At 47.9% G+C, this 20,826-nt stretch overlaps 1 protein-coding gene across 1 annotated transcript; it reads left to right on the top strand.

Moving 5' to 3' along the window:
* The first annotated feature begins 10,107 nt into the window (after positions 1-10,107).
* On the top strand, positions 10,108-16,772 carry PPIF (peptidylprolyl isomerase F). The gene is made up of 6 exons (XM_080926055.1): positions 10,108-10,357; positions 11,488-11,518; positions 12,015-12,103; positions 13,916-14,012; positions 14,599-14,674; positions 15,831-16,772. The coding sequence occupies exons 1-6, from the start codon at positions 10,166-10,168 to the stop codon at positions 15,964-15,966; spliced, it is 621 nt and encodes a 206-aa protein (XP_080782181.1). The 5' UTR covers positions 10,108-10,165; the 3' UTR covers positions 15,967-16,772.
* The last annotated feature ends 4,054 nt before the right edge of the window (positions 16,773-20,826 follow it).

Below are 20,826 nucleotides of genomic sequence, written 5' to 3'. Positions count from 1 at the left end.
TTTTTAATTCTTTTACTATTTTACTACTTTGTTTCCCTGCAGTTTTACCCATCAGCATTAATTTTACAATTCACTATGATGCATATTTCCCCTCCAGAGCATTTCCTGTACTCAAGTTCCAAGTGACAGAACGGTTTTAGAGAAGTTGATTCACCTGTGTGCAGATTTAGCTGGGTGGACACGCATTAGCATGTTGATTTTGTGTGCAAACACTGAGCATGTGTGTAAAGATATTGAAACATCATCCAAGAGAAGTTCCTGACGTATGTTGTGTTTATCAAAGATCTCAGCTCCTTGGGGATCTGTTTACACAGTGAAGGTTTGATTGAACTCATCAAATTACAGGCTGTCCATCACAGTGGTTCAGATAACCTAGTTATAAATCTAATGTGCACAACCGCCAAACCCCAGTGATATATATCCACACTCACCTGGCCTTCTGAACTATTTCTCTATTTTATCTGCTCATCATGATTATAACTGTGTGCGGTCACTGGTTTTTACCTGAGCGCTTATGCATGCAAAAATATGCATGTTGGAGCTGGCCACTCACTCAGTACTTTCCCCCAGAAACCATATTTTAAAAGTCCACATGCGGTGGCTGTACGCTTGCAGTCCCAGAGATGAAAGACAGAGACAGCAGGATATTTGGGACTCACTGGCAGTGAGTACGGTTTCAATGACCTTTGAGCCAATGTGAGACTCTGTCTCAAAGATGGAAGGCACCTGAGGAACGACATCCAAGGTTGACCTCTGGCCTTCACATTTATGGACACCTTCATACACACGTGCACTTACAGGAATATACACATATACGGACTTCTACCACACAACATGTGTTCTATTATTAGCATGTTGATTTTGTGTGCAAACACTGAGCATGTGTGTAAAAATATTGAAACATCATCCAAGAGAAGTTCCTGACGTATGTTGTTCTATTATAGTACTGTAAAACATGGCTGATGAAGAGTTCTGTCATATTTTCATGTTTCTCAGAGTATATTCCCCTTAAAATGTAAATAAAGGTCTTTTAAAGAGTTTCTTGAAGTCTTTTTTTTTCTGGAATTTTATATTTTTAAAAATTATTTTTATTTGGAGCTGGAGAGATGGCTCAGCCATTAAGAGCACCAACTGCTCTTCCAGAGGTCCTGAGTTCAATTCCCAGCAACCACATGGTGTCTCACAACCATCTGAAATGGATCCGATGCCATGTTCTGGTATGTCTGAAGACAGCAACAGTGTGCTCACATACATTGAATAAATTAAATCTAAAAAAAAAAAAAAAAAAAAAAGAACGATTTTAGAGGTAAAAGGTTGACCATTGCACAGGTCAGTGGTGTCAAATGATACCCTCTGCTTTTCAGGATGTTGATTTGGCATTCAGGGTGTCCCAGCATCTTTTTTTGATTTTACACCAGCATCTCCTCTCAGCTCTTGGATGGCTCAGGAAAGGCAAGGTGATGGGTCTGGAGTCGCTGGTTAAAGCTGTCCTTGCTAATCTCTAGAGGGCTCTGTCCTCTAGAGGGTCCTTATTTCCATCTGGCTCTGGTTCATTTGCATAGTCTCTACTCTCATCTGATCCAACCACAGGATGACAAGGCTCCAGGTTTATGGCCTATTATGAGCTTTCCTGCACCTGTTGGGAGACTATTCCTTATTCCTTCTGGCACTCCATAACTGGGTGTTGCTTGAACAGGCTCAAGTATTTGAACACTTGGTCCCGGTTGGTGACACTGTTTTTGTTTGTTTGAGGCAGGGTCTCTCTCTCTCGTTCTCTCTCTCTCTCTCTCTCTCTCTCTCTCTCTCTCTCTCTCTCTCTCTCTCTCTCTCTCTCTCTGGCTATCCTTATTTACCCTTGAGCTTGATACCAAGCTGACTTCAAACTTAGAGAGATCTGCCTGCCTTTGCCTCTGCCTCCCCTGTATTAGGATTAAAGGTGTGCACCATCACACCTGATCAGTGGGTAGTGTTGTCTGCAGAGGCTTAGGAGGGGTAGCCTTGTGGGAAAGTGTGTCAGTAGAGGTGGGCTTTGAGAATTTAAAGCCTTACACTGCTTTCAGCTCACTCTCTGTTAGAAGATAGGAACTCTCTTGATTTCCTGCCCCTGCTACTATACTTCTGCTCACTGTTGAACATCCCACCATGATGGTCATTCATCTCTCTGAAGTCCTAAGCCCAAACACACCCTGCTTTCTGTAACTGTTTCTGGTCATGATTTTTTTTTTTTTTTTAAATCACAACAACAGAACAGTAATTAAGGGCCGGAGAGACGGCTCTGTGGTTAAGAGCACTGACTGCTCTTCCAAAGGTCCTGAGTTCAATTCCCAGCAACCACATGGTGGCTCACAACCATCTGTAATGGGATCCAATGTCCTCTTCTGGTGTGTCTGAAGACAGCGACAGTGTACTCACATACACAGAATAAAAAATTTTTTAAAAAGAAAAGTAATTAATACACTGGGAGAGTATTGAAAGCCTACCTGCCCAGACTCACAAGGGGAGGGTGTGGTATGTTCTTGGCCTACCTATAATCTACTGAGAAACAAGACTGTGGGTATTTCCATTTGTTTGGTGTTCTCCTGACACTTCTTTCCACAGACCTACATCACTTTCTACCTGTCTGCTCCTCTCTTCCTTCTAGCTGAGAGTCTTCAGCTAGTCCATGGTGGGTGACGATACAGGCTGGCTCAGAAGGATGGGCCAACAACCATAAATAACTTGCAAACCAATTATCTGCTTCCTGAATCTCAAAACTAAACATTGACACCTTGGCATTACTTCTAAAGGGTGTTTACTCCAAACATGGAAGAACAGGAAAACAAGAAAGACAGAAACAAAGGTTGCTCTACCCAAAACGTGCCTGTGGAACCTTTCCCAACACAGATTTTCTAAAAACAATTTATTCATTTTTATTTATATGCCCTGGTGTTTATTACCTGCATGTCTAGATGTGTGAGGGTGTCAGATCTCAGAATTACAGACTGTTGTTAGCTGCTATGTGGGTGCTGGGAATTGAACCTGGGTCCTCTCAGAAGAAGCAATGCTCTTAAGAGCTGAGCAATCTCTCCAGCCCCCAACACACATATTTCTAAAAGGCATGCCACTGTTAGGGTTGGGTCTGAAATGTCTCCTACAGCCTGAGGTGCTTGAACTCTTGGTTATCAGATAGTGACTCTATTTTGGGGAGGTTGTAGGTTCTGGCTCATGGAGGTAGATCACTGAAGGTGGCCCTGCCCCCAGTCTTCTTTTTTTTTTTTTTTAAGATTTATTTACTTTATGTATACGAGTACACTGTAGCTGTCTTCAGACACACCAGAAGCGAGCATCAGTTCCCATTACAAATGGTTGTGATCCACCATGTGGTTTCTGGGAATTGAACTCAGGACCTCTAGAAGAACAGTCAGTGCTTTTAACCTCTGAGCCATCTCTCCAGACGCCCCCAGTCTTATTCTGATCAACCAAGATATAAGACTTGCTATCACACACTCTCTCTGCCTTGGCCATAGTTGCCCTTGCTGCTGTGGCTTCCCTGCCATGCTGGACTGTACCCAGAGCAAGCCCCTTTCCCTGAAGCTGTTTTGGTTAGGCGTTCTGCCACTAGCAGTGTCTCCAACCACCTCATGTTTTTCCTTACACGGCATGCTTGGAAAGCTCCGGCTCTTTTGAAACCAGTAACAATATCAACATTTCCTCCTTGCTTTTATGGTTTCATAGTGCACTTCGTTGGCCCCTCTGCCAATAGACAGCTTTGAGCTTGCACTTAGCTGTATCCTGGACTTCATGTTCCTCCAGGCAGCCTAAGTCACAGAGTTTCAGAAGTGGAAAGAACCTCCCGGGTCACCTTAGACCGCCCCACACCCTGGACAAGCATCCTCTCTGCAGTGTTTCTTGCACACCTCCAGCCACGGGGAGCTTATTATTTCAAAGTGCTGTCATGTTGTCATTTGGTAGAAAGTTCTCTCAGCTCAATCAGTGCAAACTTGGTTCTGGTCAGGCCTAAGGTAGACCACAGAGATTCTGTCACCAAGTAGTTCTTATCTCTCTGGGGTGGCAGCATGCCCCACCCCACCCCCTTCAGCAAACAAATAAGTACAACCTGCTCTCCACACCCTGATCCACAGGCTCCTGTTTCCTTCCCCTGGGGCCTTCTGCTGAGTTACCGGACAGTCCCCAGGAGCTGAGGCCTCTCTATGTGGTCTGCGGTAGGTACCCTGAGTGAGCTCAGGACCCGTGATGCACAAACTGTCTTAGGAGAAAAGCCTGTGATAATCAAATATCAGAGATGTCTGTCACAGAGATTGAGATTCAACTAAAATTCAACAACAGCAGCTTTAGCAGAAGGCATCAGGTTTAGGCCCTAGAGAGACCTGGCCCAGACTGAGACTGTCAGGAAAAGCCAGTTAACCTTGGACGGTCATGTCGCTCCCCTGCGTTTTAGAAGCCATGTTTAGAAAGAGCGGTATCTCACTCTCATGTGTTATCTGTGACCAGGCAGGAGTTGAGAGATAGCACACGCACTTGTGGTCTGCACTTTTTTTTTTAATCTGTACAGAGGCCACCTGTCACTATTTTTACCCAGACCTCAGCCTGCAGGTCCTATTCTAATTGGAAGAATAGACAGACACCGGTGACCAATTGTGGGTAATAGTGATTAGAATAGTGATGGTACTGATTGGCATGTAAACATTGTGGAGAGATGGCGGAGAATATTCTCACAAAGGAAAGACCATGGGCTGGAGAGATGGCTCAGTGGTTAAGAGCACTGACTGCTCTTCCAGAGGTCCTGAGTTCAAATCCCAGCAACCACATGGTGGCTCACAACCATCTGTAATGGGATCTGAACCTCTTCTGGTATGTCTGAAGACAGAGACTGTGTACTTATATATAATAAATAAATAAATCTTTTTAAAAAGAAAGAAAAGGCCTCCAGTGTTAGTAAGTGGGACTGAGAGGAGCAAGCCAGTAGACTGAAGGAAGGGAGGCTGCAGAATTCCTTGGCTGTGGGTTTCTGTGGGCAGGGCTCAGGCGCATTCTGACCAAGTCACACTTACATAGGCCCAAGCCTCACACCTGGGCAGCCTGGCAGTAGGACCCTTGCTTTGGGATATCGGAGCACTGCAAATGTTGCTATGAAGCATGAAAAGTAAATAAAGGTGGGGGTGTTGCCTGGGAAGAATAAATCTGGGCTGGCTCTTTTCTGTTGACTCTGGGTGTGAACTGTATGTCGGAGTATATATTCAGGGCAGCAGGCTTATGGGTTGCCCACGTGTTGGAGGCCATATGGCTGAGGACTGGTAGTAAACTCCCCTAGGCCAAGAAGGCCTGGCCATGGGAGGAGACTGCGGGCTGTGAATTGGCCTGGGTTCAAGTCTAACCCCACCTCCTAGAATCCTTCCTAACAGAGTTACTAAGACTAGTTGGAGCAGGTGTGGGGCTTCAATCCCAGCACCCAGGAGGCAGAGACAAATGTGTCCATGTGTGTTTAAGATCAACCTGGTCTACATAGTAAGTTCCAAGACAGCCAGAGCTACTTAGAGAGCCCTGTCTCCTTCACCTCCCTACCCCCTCAAAAAAATCTACATAATTAAGCAATGCCAGGCTCTCTGAACAAAGGCTATGTGAAGAAATGTCATCTGACACACTCTACCTCAGAGGTGTCCACTCGACATGAACCCACTTGTTCCTCCAGAAAGCCACATGGTTAAGACAAGGTGAGAAGACCTGCACTTTCTACTTCATCCTAGTAAGACCTTGGGTGAATCGCTAACCCTCTCTGGACCTGGACAGGAAGGCATGCATTCATTCATTCACTCACTCACTCACTCACTCACTCACTCACTCATTCATTCTGCACTCATATCTTCACTGAGCCCCTTGTTCTATTCAAGTTCTATTCTATGTAACAGGAGCAGTCCTCTGAAATAGTTCTAACCAACTCGTCTGCACAGGTGGGGAGAGCGAGACTCAAAGAAGTCAAAACAACGAACAAAACGCCTCTGTGGATTTACACAACCTTCAGGATGAAGCCACACCCTGTGCCCATTTAGGGCCTCTGCTGTCACGCCAGCGCTTCCTGTACAGCCTTTCTAGACAATCCCAGCTTATATGATAGCCACAGCACTCGCCTCTTCCTCACACACCCTCATGCATCACACTGCCCAGCACCTGCCTTGTGGATATGTAGTGGGCATGTGGTGTATATGTAGTGGATGTGTGGGTATGTGGTGGATATGTGACTATGTGGTGTATATGTGATAGATATGTGGTGGATATGTGAATATGTGGTGGATATGTGGTGGATATGTGGATATGTGATGGATATGTGATGGATATGTGGATATGTGGTGGATATGTGATAGATATGTAGATATGTGGTAGATATGTGGCTATGTGGTGGATATGTGAATATGTGGTGGATATGTGATGGATATGTGGATATGTGATGGATATGTGGTGGATATGTGATAAATATGTGGTGGATATGTGGATATGTGGTGGATATGTGATGGATATGTGGATATGTGGTGGATATGTGATAGATATGTAGATATGTGGTGGATATGTGGCTATGTGGTGGATATGTGATGGATATGTGGATATGTGATGGATATGTGGATATGTGATGGATATGTGGCTATGTGATAGATATGTGGTGGATATGTTTTCCATGGCTCATTTCTTATTTAACCTTATATTAAAATTAATTCCCAAGCTGAGTAAAAAGGCAAATGCCTGAAATCCCTGTACTTGGGTGGCACAAGCAGGAGAATTTGTGTACGTTCAAGGCCAACCAGATATACTTAGTGAGTTACAGAGATATACAAACAACCAAAGGGGAAAAATAAAACAAAGCAAAATAAAAGAGAAGAAAAGAGAGAGAAAGGAAACGGGTTTCAACATTCTTAAAAATTAGATTTCGGCCATGGGGCTACGGCTCAGTTGGTATAGTGCTGGCACACCATTCACGGAGCCCTGGGTTTGATCCCCAACACCATTTAAACCAGGTAAGGTGGTGCGTATTTGTAATCCCAACATTCATCGGGGAGACAGGAGAGTCAGAAATTCAAAATCATCATTGGTTAAGCAGCAAGCTTGAGGTTAGCCTGGGCTACATGAAACCCTGAATTCTAAGAGGGGTTCTGGAGAGATGGTTCAACCACTAAGAGCATTTTCTGTTCTTCTAGAGGACCCAAATTCAGTTTCCAGCACCCAAATTAGGTAGCTTACAATTGTTCAGGGGATCTGACGTCTTCTTCTGGCCACTATGGGCACCTGCACTCATGTGTGCGTACCCACACAGACACACATATGCATATTAAAATTGTAAATTTCACATTGTTGGAAACTTCAAGTGTTCTGCTCTTACGTGATGGGCTAGCTGGCTGCTCCCACGGCCCCACCTATGGAACCTTGCACGTGGGAGCAAGCCTCAGCCGTGCAGACAGCATTTTTCCTCTACCCACTAGTCTTTGCCAGCCGGGATTACTCCTGGCTCCTACAGACACCTGGGTTTGCAACTCCAGAATGCAAGCTTGATCCCAATCTCTCCTGATTGCTTCTTGCCTCTGTGAGGTCCAAACCATTGTTACAGGGTCCCAGGAAACATCAACTCTCAGCACTGGTGACTACAAAGCCACCTGGGCAGTTTGGGGAGAAACGTCTGAAGATGACCCTATCTATCAGCAGCTGGGAGCCAGCAGAGTATGTACTCTGGCTGGGCCCAGTGTCTTCAGGGCTGGGCATATGCTTAGCCACATGTACCTCAGCTTGAGGACTGTGTCTCCAGAGACCACTGAGGACAGGGCAGGAAGGAATGACATCAGAATCCAGTCTGTGGTGAAGATGGAATGTGTCTCTGGCTCATACAAGGGGAGTGATAACATGTTTGCCAAAGAGCCGGAAGGCCTAACTGAAGGAAGTCAGGCAGAGGAGGGAGCATTGTACTGACGGTGGCTACCCATAATATTGGGCCTCAGCCTGGCCATTAGAGACAGACCTCTGTGATTGTCCTCTTGTCACATTTTCCATTCATGTTTAAGAGTCTTTTCCTCAAAGATGCCCCGACGAAGCCCAGTCGGGGCTGTTGTTAGCTCATTCTTTCCCCTTGGGAAAACCTCTTCACGCTCCTGTGCCCCCTGTTGTACCCAGGGGTGGTCATGCCCAGGCTGATTCCCCGAGGTGGAAATCACCTCCCTGGTCCCCTGGGCTTTATAACTCCTGGTTACCTCATTTTCTGTTTTCCTGCACTGTCCCTCCAAGGCTTCTCTGCCACCCTGTTCCAGTCTAGCTCCATGATGACAGTCAGGAGAGGTTGACATGCAGTGACATTGACCATGAAGTCAGACAGGTTGGTCTCAGCCAAACACACTGCCTTTAATAACTCACTACCACAGTGTGGGGGCTGGGAAAGGGGGCTGCTTCTTGGGCCGCATGCTAAGCTGGGTGAGTAAGGTCTGAGGCTGGGGAAGGCTGTGAGACAGGAAGGAGTCCTGTGAATGAAGGTTTGTTCTCTTCTGGGGTGGGATCTGTATACTTTATCACATCCTCACCTTGGCAGGATCAAAAGATAACTAGTTTCCATGGTTCCCATTTTAGGAATGTTAAAGGCTATAGGAGTCAAGGCCTATAGGAGTCAAGGCCTATAGGAGTCAAGGCCTATAGGAATCGAGTCAGCTGGCTACAGGAGGTCTGGGGCTTTGGGATGTTTTCTAGCAGTGCATGGGTGGTGGTTCCTCTCCACTCCTTTCCAGGCTAAGTGTGAACTGCTGTTGAACAGATAGAGAGGGTGTGCCAGTGGCTCAGGTGGCAAGTGAGTCCTCCATGCAAGCAGCTCCCTTCGATACACATTGACAAGAAAAGAGGTGGTCCTCTGAGGGGTGGGGTGAGGCCCATCCTAGACCAGGGCCTGGTAAACAACCCATCGAGTCCAGTAGCACAGAGAGCTGTGACACCTCACAGGATCAGGCTGCTGGGCGTGAGGCAGGCAGGGAGCATGCCTGGATTTCATAGATGACTTGAACCAGCCTGGCTTCTCCACACTTCTCCACAAATTGATTCTTGGACGAGGCAGGCCAGGCTCCCCTGCTCCTAAGGTTCTTAGCTCCTCTCCTCCCATCTCTCAGGACTCTGAGACCTTGCAGTGGAGATCCCCCACCCCCATACCCTAAGTTTACACTCTAGGCTATGCCATCACTGATGTCCACAGAACAGCATTTAACAGTTAACACATGCTTCTCTCTCATGTTTATCCTCAGAACAGGTATGAGTAGAAAGCAGGGTTTCTCATCGTTTCCTTGGTTGCGGAGGGACTGGCCAAAGCCAGCCGTAGGGAGCCAGGGTTTTCTAGCTTGGGTATTGGCTCACATGCCCCCTACTTGCTAACATTCATTTGCCTCCCAGGCCACTGGGATACAAACACAAGGGCTTCAGTTCCTGGCTGTGGCTCTGCTGCAGGCTCCTTTCCTTTTGTATCACACACTGTCAACTTCCTGGCGTCCCTTAATGATCGCTTAAGATGTTACCTGCAGGTGCGGTGCAGTTGGCAAGGAGCTGTATGCCAGGTGAGTTTTAGTGGGTGTCAATCCAGCCCAGCACCTTCCTGGCCTGGCTGGAGTTGGTGAGGACAAACAAGGGCTGTCACTGTGGGCTGAAGAGGAGAGGTCACCCTGGATCTGAGGTCTGGCAGATGCACTATTGATTGGGCAAACTGCATTTTCAGTCCTTCTGGCGGAGAAAAAAGGAGACAGACTTTTTTGGAGCCGGAGGCCTGAGGTCAACTTGTAGGTGTCTTTGGATTGTATCTCCGCTTCTCTGTTCTTTGTTATCTCTCCCTTTCTGATCCACTTCGGACTCCCCCTCCCACTCTTTCTGACTCTTAGGGTCAGCAGCTCTCTTGATCTAGAGGTGCTTTCAAAGGACTGTGTACGGGGACAGGGGGTGGGGCCCAACGCACGAACTAATCGCGCTGCCAGCTACAACCAGCAGGGGACGCTAGCGGACAGGTTCCGAGGGGGCGTGGCGGGGGCGTGGCGGGGGCGTGGTCGAGAAGGCAGCGGACCAATAAAGGCGGCGGCATGCGGCCTAGGGATCGCTTCCTGGGTCGTGCGACCTTGGTTGTGTCTACTCTTGAGTTCTTCCGCGCGCTCCTGACCGACCCGCGACAGCGATGCTAGCTCTGCGCTGCGGCCCGCGCCTGCTCGGTCTGCTCTCCAGCCCGCGCTCCTCACCGCTGCTCCTCTCCGCGACGCGTACCTGCAGCGACGGAGGAGCCCGCGGGGCGAACTCTTCCTCCCAGAACCCGCTCGTGTACTTGGACGTGGGCGCCGACGGGCAGCCGCTCGGCCGCGTGGTGCTGGAGGTAAGACTTGGGCATATGGAAACCTGGACTTCCCGGGCCCCATACTGTGCCTGGCACACCGGGTGACCTTGGGCCTCAGTTTCCCTCTCTCAAAAGCCATATCTGCTTGGGCCGTTCCGGGGCTCTTCTAAAACCCCGGGGGGGCGGTGTGGAGGAGAGAGGGAGGGCTGGTGTGGAGGAAAAGGTCAAGGTCAAGGTCACATCATATGAGTGACAGCCAACTGACCGGCCAGGACTGATGTTGGGCTTCCTAGAACCCTCTGCGTCCAAGGTTGGACCCAGAGCTCTGAGGTGGGTGTCTGAGGTCCAGGTGTTGCCCGGTGCTCACGTGGTGACCTGAGCGCACTTGGGATCCGCCCCCAAGGCCTGGTTACCTAAGAGGAGGCGCGGGGGATGGAAGTGAGAAGGTTCTGGAATAGGAGCCCAAGCCTCTCTGAGCATTGAGGTCGATGTTCAACACTCGTTCCTGTTCGACCCTTAAAAAGAAAGTAGGAAACAGTCACCAAGGTATCCGGAGGAGGCCCTAAGAGCTTTTTGGCTGTTCTACTTTGAACAAAGGTACCAGTTAGAGTTGACTGACAGATTTAGAGGGCGGGAGTGGGGGTAGGAGGGTCTGGTATTTATTATTATGTCTCAGTTTCCTCTTTTGGAAAATGAGGAACACTTTCCCAAATCCATTTGGTGAAGAGGGGTTTTTAAGAGAAGCATGAGAGGCAAGAGGCAGGTTTGGATGAGGCTGTAAGCATCCCTCAACTGTCCCCTCCTTCCCTTATGTGAGCCTCAGTTTCCCCCTGCACTGAGGAACATCAGCTGGTTCTGATGATACTCTTGGTCCAGGAACTCATGCCGAGGGCCTCCAGCTTAAAATTCTGTCCCGGAAGTGGGCAGAATGGTCCTAGTTTCTTCTGATAAGAAATGAAGCTGTCTCAGACAAGTCTTGGTCAGGTTCAGGAAGCAGCTGCCAGGAGTGATAAATGCTTTGGCTGTTCCTAGGAGGGTTGGTGGTCATGGGAAGGAATGGCTCTTCTTTGTCTTGATGCCTTGGCCTCTGGGTATGAATTGTGAGGGGGCCCTTTTTTGCACCTGCTTCTGGACTGACCATCCTTTTCTGTTCTTTTCCTTCTCTGTAGTTAAAGGCAGATGTCGTGCCTAAGACCGCAGGTAAGGCCCGAGGTGGAAAGTGAGCCAGACAAGGCTGGTGGGCTTGGGGGTGGAGTTAGGATTTAAAACTATGACAGTGTGGGAGTTTCAACCTAAGCACCGCTGCTGGATACCCCAAGGCAGCCTTTGACCCTCTCTGGACCTTGTTGTCAGTTCTGCTAATCAGTCTGAGAGTAGCTAGACCTCCCAGAGCCAGGGGAAGCCCCGTGTAAGCTTAGAGATAGCTTCCTCCAACTTCTGCATGACGGCACAGGGCAGGGTTAGGTATGATCTTTGGGTTCCTTGCCCTGTTATCCTAGCTTAGAGCTTGGATTCTAATCACAGTGCTTGTACTGGCTCAAGGCAGGCAAGAATGAGATCAGGAATAGATTCAGGAGGAGGGGAAGGGTCTTTCCACACCTACCTCACCTGGGGGATCAGTAGTAGGGAGAGGTGGCCTGCTCTTAACCTCCCTCCCTCCCTCTCTCTCTCTCTCTCTCTCTCTCTCTCTCTCCAGAGAACTTCAGAGCCCTGTGCACTGGTGAGAAGGGCTTTGGCTACAAAGGCTCCACCTTCCACAGGGTGATCCCAGCCTTCATGTGCCAGGTAACACGGTCTCTGCTGTGAGTGGATTGGGATCACTGATGAGCAAGGGGACACAGCAGAGGGCTGTTGGTGGGGGTGGACCTTGAGGCTCTGAAGGGCCACTGGAGTTAGACCACCTCTAATCTTGGTGTTCCGTATGCCCGTGAGCACTAGGTATGGGAGAAGAGGGGAGGTGGGGTGAGAAGATGGCTGAGTTATCATTACACATGCTGGGACCTGGAGGGCCTTTTCTTGGTCTAAATGAACACTTTCCTTAGTCACATGTTCCTCCAGTGTCACAAACAGGTAGGTACAGATTACAAACGTCAGGTTTCAGGCTAGGTGTTGGCAACAAAAACCTCACAGGCAGACTCAGGCTCGGAGGTTGATGTGTGGAGACCAGGAGAGCTAGAGGCAGGCACAGATGTCATGGCCTCTCTGAAGTAAGGCCTTTCCGCCTGTCCTCTCCACTGTGGCCAAGCAGCAGTGGGTTGGGGCTGTGCCTGCTGTCACTCGGTAGTGCTCGGTTACCCACTACAAAGTGAAGGAGAGGCACATAGGGCTGTGGCTATGGCTGAATCCAGTCAAGCGCTGTGACCTTCCTGCTTCAGAGGCTCCCAGCTCCACCTAGAGTTGGTGGATGAGATGGGGTTCTGAGGTGGGGTACTAAATTTAGGAAGGGACTTGCAAATTGGGATAGCTCTTTATGGCTTGGCATGGTGTTCTGGAGGCACAGGCAAGGTGACTGGGACACCTTATTGGCATCAGTGGATGCTTTAACTGGACAAGGAAGTTCACACTTCCCATTTACGCATCCTGTCTCAGAGAAGCCACAGTATGGCCATGGCCAACAACTGGGCATGGAAGTGTATACTCTTCTGGGCAAGAACTGCTTACAGCTCTTTCTAGGCTGCCTGGACTGTAAACTTAGACTTTCTTAAGCCCACCCTGGCTCTGATTCATGACATGGAGACCCTTATATTTATTAAAAGCTTCAGGCAGCATAGCTGGGCAGATTCTGAGCTATTCTAACATGACAATGTTGACCTGGCCTATTTCCCAGCCTGGTGGCTTGTTATAACTGTGCCATCTTGGCCTCACTGTGGTACCTCCTCCTTCATCGTGTCCCAGTGGCAACTTCCCCTTGTCCCCTCTGAGACCCTCTCTCTTGCTCTGGGCACCAAGTCCCGCCTTTTCTTCTGCCGAGCAACAGACTGTTCAGCTCCTTATTTCCACCCCTCAGAAGGTGACAGTGTTTAACAGAATACTGAGTCAGAGGTTTCATAATAATGACTATACCAAAATCCAGACTGCAATCAGCATCTGGGTACAGAAATCAGCAATTGAACACACAGTGCACAAAAGCATCTTCCAGCACTGAGCAGGTGCTGAGAAAAGTACCCAGCCCCCATGGGCCATGCATCTCCAAAGCTGTTGGGCTTTGGGAGGGTGATGTTGGAGCAAAGAAGGAGATTCAACCTGAGAACTGGTCTTCTCCTTTGGCCTGGCTTTGGGAACACCTGTCACCTGCTTGTGGCCCTCTTAGGAATTGTGAGTTGAGAATCTGAATACCTCGGGCACGCTTCTTGAGGTTGACTGAAAAAAAACCAGCTCAGACAAGAAGCCTATTGTTCAGAAACCAGGCTTGTTACGGCATGGTTCCAGATGCAGAAGCTCGGTTTTAGTTTTGCCCAATTTATCTTAGTCACTGGGTGGTTGTTGGCCCTTTTGCCTGAGGGTGGGCTTTGAGATCCTTGAGAGCTGCCTTCCTAGGGGACCGGCTGCCTCTCTGCCAGCCGTGTGGTAACAAGTTACAAGGTGTTCTGTGTGCAGGCTGGCGACTTCACCAACCACAACGGCACAGGAGGGAAGTCCATCTACGGAAGCCGCTTTCCTGATGAGAACTTCACACTGAAGCACGTGGGGCCAGGTATGTGGGGCTTGACCCTCTCCGGTGCTCCTGGCTGTTCATCCCATCTGGGTGCTGCCGTCCACAGTTACCCAGCATCCCGGCATGCTCCTGTTGGCATCCAGGCAGCTCAGCATTTCTAGCTTATCCGGTATCTCTAGAACTTTCTCATTCATAACTCTGTAAAAAACCAGACTTTCTACTGTAATTCCAGCACTTGGGAGGCTGAGACGGGAGAATCCAAAGGTCAGGGCTATCTTGGGGTACATAGTGAGAATCAAACAAAAACCAAACAGATTTCCCCTATGTGAACTTGGTTGGGGAGTCTTTAAACAGAACCCAAGGCAGAGTGTGGGGAGTCTAGAAGCCAATTAGTTCCCCCACTGAGACCCCTGAAGTCTTTCCCCCTAGCATCCTCCATTGAGAGCCAGCTGGTACACAGTTAAGGCACATACAAGCTCCAGGGACTATGTCAGCTCTGGTTCTTTAATCCCAGGATCTGCAGGTTCACATGTCCTTGATGGAGTGTGAGCCACCTGCTTTTCCAGGCAGCGTCTCAGGGGAGGTGCCTCCTGGGTGACACAGCTCACCTCTGCCTATCTTACAGGTGTCCTGTCCATGGCGAACGCGGGCCCCAACACCAACGGCTCTCAGTTCTTTATCTGCACGATTAAGACAGACTGGTGAGTACGTCACACTGCAGGACCTCTGAGGAGGAGCTGGGGAGGTCTGCAGTGGGGACGGGTGATGCGCAGCTGGACCGTCCGGCTACCCTGGGCCAATGACTTGCTTCTCGTTGTGTGTCCGTCTGAGAGACAGGAAAGGAATGGAGGCACAATCTGTTGTTTTCTGTGACTGTGCCACCTATGTGTCCCAGTGGGTGCTGTTGGCTAGAATTTGAATTGGGTCACACATGCACACAGAAGGGTTCCTCTACCCCACATTTGGGAAATGTTTCAGTAAGTGGCCTCATGGTGGTCTGAGTAGAAGTCATTTTCCTGGCTTGCCTGATATGTCCTTGGCTTGCCTCCACTACAGAATGTGCTCTGGAATCATGGGTGTTGGCATATTTTACTCACACACCGTTAGCATGGCCGCACATGGCTTCCAGACCCCCCAGCCTCCTTTCCCACAGGCCTGTGCTGTCTAGGAATGAATGCCTCTTCCCTGGTGAAACTTCCACTAAGCAACACCTTTCTCTGTATGGAGTCCTAAGTGTTCCAGACCTCGGGTCAGAGGTAACAGGGACTGAGAAGTTTAGAAAGCCTATGTCCACAACTTAAATCTAAGTGATAGGATGACAAGCCACCCAAGGCTGTCAGGGCCAGGCAGGTCGTTGCTGGCCCCATCTTTTCTGCTCTTTCCATGGAAGCTTTAATGGGCCTTGCGGTTCTGCTCCAGGCCATCATCACTCTTGGCTTTGCTGGACCTGAGCTAAGTCCCTGTTCTGTTCTTGGACTCACAAATCATGATCTGCTCAGCACCTCCAGGCTTCTCACACTTGCCCTGGTGCTGTTTGCCGTGGTCTGGTGCACAGATAGATGTCTTGCTCTTTGGAGTGTTCCAATGCCCATCATTCTCCTGGGCAGAATGAGATCAACCCACTTCTCATAGGCAAGGTCACCAAGAATTAGATCAAGCTTCCAGGACAAAGCCCAGGGTGACAGAACTTGTCCCAGGAGTATGGGATCCACTGGAGTGCAGTTGAAGAGCTCACAAGTCGTGACTATTAAGCTTTCGGGGTAGGAGGTGTCCCTTTGAGAATCAGTACCTTTGGCAAATAACTGTCAAGTGGCCACGGCGCTCGGTGTTTCCTCACTTGCCCAACCTTCCCCACAGGCTGGACGGCAAGCATGTCGTGTTTGGCCATGTCAAAGAGGGCATGGATGTTGTGAAGAAAATAGAATCGTTCGGTTCAAAAAGTGGGAAGACATCTAAGAAGATTGTCATCACAGACTGTGGCCAGTTGAGCTAACTCACAGCCAAGGTGCTAGGACAGCAGCAGGCTTCCATGTCTCCATTCGCCCAGGTACTCCAAGAACTGTTTGTACTCACTTCTGCTGAGTAGAAGGAAGGTCACTCGGGCACATGGTCCTCCACAGGACCAGGCTGCTCTCTACTGTCCATCCTTCCTCAGATCCTGTTTCTGGGCATCAGTATGGCCATCGGGACATGTACCCTCAGCAAATGTCCCCATGATTGCCAATCGTGTGCCTTGGACATTGGCTGTGCTGACCAGTTAGTCAGGGAAGGCTCCTGACTTTTTCCTTAACCAGTGGGGACAGCAGTTACTATTCAATGCTGTCTTCCTCGTTGCAATAATTTAACAAGATCTCATAGAAACAAAGCTGTGACACTAACTGCACTGTCCTATGTGTGACCTGAGTTGGCACTAGCCACACACACCTCCCTACAACCCCCTCCACCTCCCCCCAGCCTGACTTCTGAAACATAACTCAGGCTCTTGTGAAAGTTCCAACATCAATGTCTCTCCTTCTGGTCACTGTGAATCCTGCTGGTTGACTGCTGTGGTTTTCGAAGGGAGCCTGTAGAATAGAAACAGTTGGACAGACCTGTGAGCCGGGTCTGTCTGCTCAATGTGAATTCCTGTGCTGAGAACTTACAGAAACTGCCAGAATTCATGTTGTCCTTAAGAAGGAAGTGTTTTCTGGCAGGCTTTGCTTTTTCTGTATGTTGAATAAATCTATTAATGATATATATATAAAAGATTTCTGGAACAGTCCTTTGTGTTCATCTCAAATGTGATAAATAAATCCTATTTTCTATAAAATGACTGTCTCTGGTTTTAAAATGAAATGTACATGTTTTGGGCTTGTTTGTTTTAAGACAAGGTCTTGCGGTGTGGTCTGGACTGGCCTAGAATTTGCTGTGTTGCCTTGGCTAGCCTCAAACTCTCTTGATCTTCCTGAGTGTTGTTGGGAATTCAGGCATGTAACATTGTATCCAGCTGGAGCCAATCTTTGAGTTATTATGTATCAGGTTCTATGCTTTGAACTGCTTTTTGTCTGTTTTGTTTTATGATACTAGGGCCTTTGTGCACACGAGCCACACCTTCAGCCTTATGTTAAGGAAATTCGTGTAGAACGGTCTGTGTAATAATCCCAGGTACTAGCTCAGAGACCAGTGAGAACATCCTTGTTGACATCTGTGCTCTAGGGATGATCCTGACACAATCATAGTCTCCACAGCTCCCCACCATGAGCACTACCTCTAGGCAATGTCCCGACTTTGCTTAATGATCGAGTTTCATTTTCTCTCAGCTACATAATGTGTGTATGACACCTAGGTCTGGAATTGGGTGTGAACCATGTGATGTGCATGGTCTTGGTCCTGATGTGTCATCATAGCAAGCTCTGGGTTATGAATGACAAGAGGGTGACATTTCCCATGTATCAGATCCTTAGGAAAGGGGGCTTGCCTAAGCAAGGAGCTGAGCTCACCAAAGGTTAGAGGTGGGCTTCCCTCTCCAAGCTGGGCCACTGAAATGTGGAATTCTTTATTGCTGAATTCTCCGGGAAGACAGGATTGGAGCAAGCACATGACTAAGTTTCCTTAGGTGGGTAGGGACATAGCAAGTAGCAAGCCAGTAGTTCCTGGAGAAGAGATTTGGGCTCTGGGGTGAGTAATGCATTCATTCCGTATAGAATTCCTAAGTCAGATGATGTGGGGTTACATTACAGGTGGGCCTGGTCACTCTGACATCATCGTGGTTAGGCTGAGTTTTCATAGTCTCATTGTTTCCATGAAGTCAGAGCTTAACTACTTGGGGTTGAGAGTTTGGTTGGAGTAGTAGTTAAAGCAATTTGGGGAGCAGCAGACATCCTCAACACCCGGCTGTGATGGTGTGGACCCTGCACAGGCACTCTGTGCCCGTGTCCACGAGACACTGCAGTTTCTTTCTACAGAGGGGCTGCGGAGGGATATCATTTGAGAAGCAGATCTCAGCTGACTAATGTCTGATAATCGCTCGTGTGGCACAACAGCTTGAAGGTGAGTAAATGAGGCTCCGGGATGGATGTGATTAATCTAGAGAACGTGGCAGGCACTTGGTAAAGGGCAGAACTCTTGAGCTCTTGGTGGTACAGAAAATACACCGCTTCTTAGAAGGATCATTACCTAAAATCTTCAGGTCACACAGGTACTTTACCACTGGCCTGTGACCTCCCCCAGCCCCTCCCTTTTTGTTTAGTTGTGGGCTAGGTCTACTTTGTCCATAATGGCCTTGAAATTACTCAGTCACCCAGGACAACTCCTAACTTGTGACTCTTTTTGCCTCAGTCCCTTGAAGAGCTGTGATTATAGGCCTGTCCCCAGCCCCCAGTTCCTTTAAGCAATGGACTTTAAAAGTATTTTTAAAATTTATTTATTTATTATATGTAAGGACACTGTAGCTGTCAGACACACTAGAAGAGGGCATCAGATTCCATTACAGATGGTTGTGAGCCACCATCTGGTTGCCGGAATTTGAACTCAGAACCTTTGAAAGAATAGTCAGTGTCCTTAACCACTGGGCCATCACTTCAGCCCCCTAAAAGTATTTTTAAAACACCTATTTATTTGTAAATTTATATATTTATTCACTTTAAATTTTTGCGTATTTTTTTCTGGTACAGGTCAAACGTGTTGTTGTCTTGGGAACTGCCTGCTGACCTGGGCCATTCCAGGCACCATGACAAAGCCATTTTTTCTTGAGCTGTGACCTGCCTACTGTCACTTTCTGAGCAGTCTCAGAGGTAGAAGATGGGAGGGCTTGTGCTTCCTGACAATGTGCGTGCTCTGTCTCCATCCAGCGGAATCTAGGGGTACAGCAAAGATGCAAGAATTTTCTAGAAACCACTCCCTAAAGGCAAAGGCAAGGTCATTCTTTGCAGCTCCCTCTGCAGTTTTCTGAAGCTAGGTTTTGATTTTTTTTATGTGTAACACCTTTTAAAATAACAGGAAATCCTGGCTTATTGCTTGTCAGTAAACCCAGTACCTAATGTATGTAAGCAGTGAACTTGTGGGGCCCAACTACCCTTTCACATGGGGTCACATAGCAGCTATTACATATCAGGTATTTATATTAGGACTCACTACAATAGCAAAATTACAGTTATGAATAATTTTATTGTTGGGGGGTGTCAGCACAATATGAGGAACTGTATTAAAGGGTTGTGGCATTAGGAGACTGAGAACCACTGCTCTAACATCTGGGTTCTGCAGGATTTTGCTTCATGCAAAGCAGTTTCGGCAGATGATTCATAGGTGTATGTAATAAGGCCTAAAGCTGGGACTCACAGGGTCCTGGGAGAGCATATAGATCCTGAGCTGCTTTCTTCAGACTGGATCTCACCCTGCTGCCTGAGCCGGTTTTAAACTCCTGCACTGAAGAGTGGATTTGCTTCAGCTTCTCAAATAGCTGAGATCGTGGATGCATGCTGAAGGACACAATAAAAGGCACTTTGCTCTTGAGTCTAAGTGTGTGTGCATGTGCGTGTGTGTCTGTGTGTCTTGTACTGGGGACCAAACTCCAGGCCTTATACAAGCACTCTATCACTCAACTGTAACTTAGCCCAGCTGGACCCTACCCAACGGAAAACCAACTGGGTTTTAATTCAGGGATGCTAGGCTGGTTTGACATATACTTCATATACACACACAATTAGAATAAGACCCCAAAGTTACAGGATTTTGACAGGTCAGAAAAAAACCACAAAACACAGAGACATTGTATCAAGTTGCCTTGTAAATATGTATCCTTATACGGGCAGGCCCGAGCCTCAGCCCCCATCAGGGACAGCTCCTCATGCAGTCATAAAGGAAGTCAGTTAACTCAGACTCACAGCTGGCCAGAGTACTGAGAATGCATGCTCCGCCCTAAATGGCACATCTGTATTTCACTCTCTCCCCACTAGCTTCAGGGAATATGTGGAAGATGAAACAGAAGGATTTTAAGAGCCAGAAATGTATGTATTGGAATATGCATGTGTTGGAATATGTCGTCATTTTGAGATAAAAAGGAACCTGGACTGGTGAGGGGTGTCTATAGGTAAAGCCTTGCCACCAAGCCTGATGACTTGAGTCCTATATAATGGAGAGCTACATAACTGGTTCCAGACAGTTGTCTTTTGACCTCCAGACGTATGACATTTGTGTGCTTGTTACACACATACACAATAGAAAAAAAATTTTTTAAAAAAGAGATAAATGGCCAGTAAGCACATGAGAAGACACTACAAATCATTAGGCATCACAGAAATGCAGACCAAAAACTACAGTGGGATAGATACTTCACACCCGCTGGGATGCATGATTAAAAAGTCAGATAGGACTAAGTGTAAGGATGTGGACGAAGTTCCTCCAATGGCTAGACAGAGTCACCACTTACCCAAGAGAAATGAAAATGTGTATTTGTGCAAAAGGTTGTGTGGATGTTTAAGCACAGCTACTAATTCCGATTAAAAGTTAAGGATGACCTAAATGTCTGTTTTCATGAGTTCAGCTGCACCTGCTTAGGAAAAATTATCATAGCTGTGTTTGTTGACATTCCATTATAGGAGGGGACAGAGTGAGTCATGGGACCCTTTTCCTGACTATCCAGCCATTTCCCTAACTGGTTGTGTGCACACAGACCTTCTAGCATGCCTGCTTTGGGTCACCCAGACTCCTGCCCATAATTTTTCCCCTGTAGAAACAGGTTGGTTTCATCAGGAGGTCTTTGGTAGAATCAAACTCTGGTTTGTCATGGGAATTACAGAAAGAGAAGAGAGGCATTATTTAGTTATTCCCTATGCAAAAATTCTTACAACAGCATATGGGCATGTGAGTAGCTTTA

This window comes from Micromys minutus (assembly GCF_963924665.1).
Source record: "Micromys minutus genome assembly, chromosome: 12".
Lineage (NCBI taxonomy): Eukaryota > Metazoa > Chordata > Mammalia > Rodentia > Muridae > Micromys > Micromys minutus.
The sequence above is the reverse complement of the archived record's forward strand: the minus strand, read 5'-3'. Positions and strand labels throughout refer to the sequence as shown.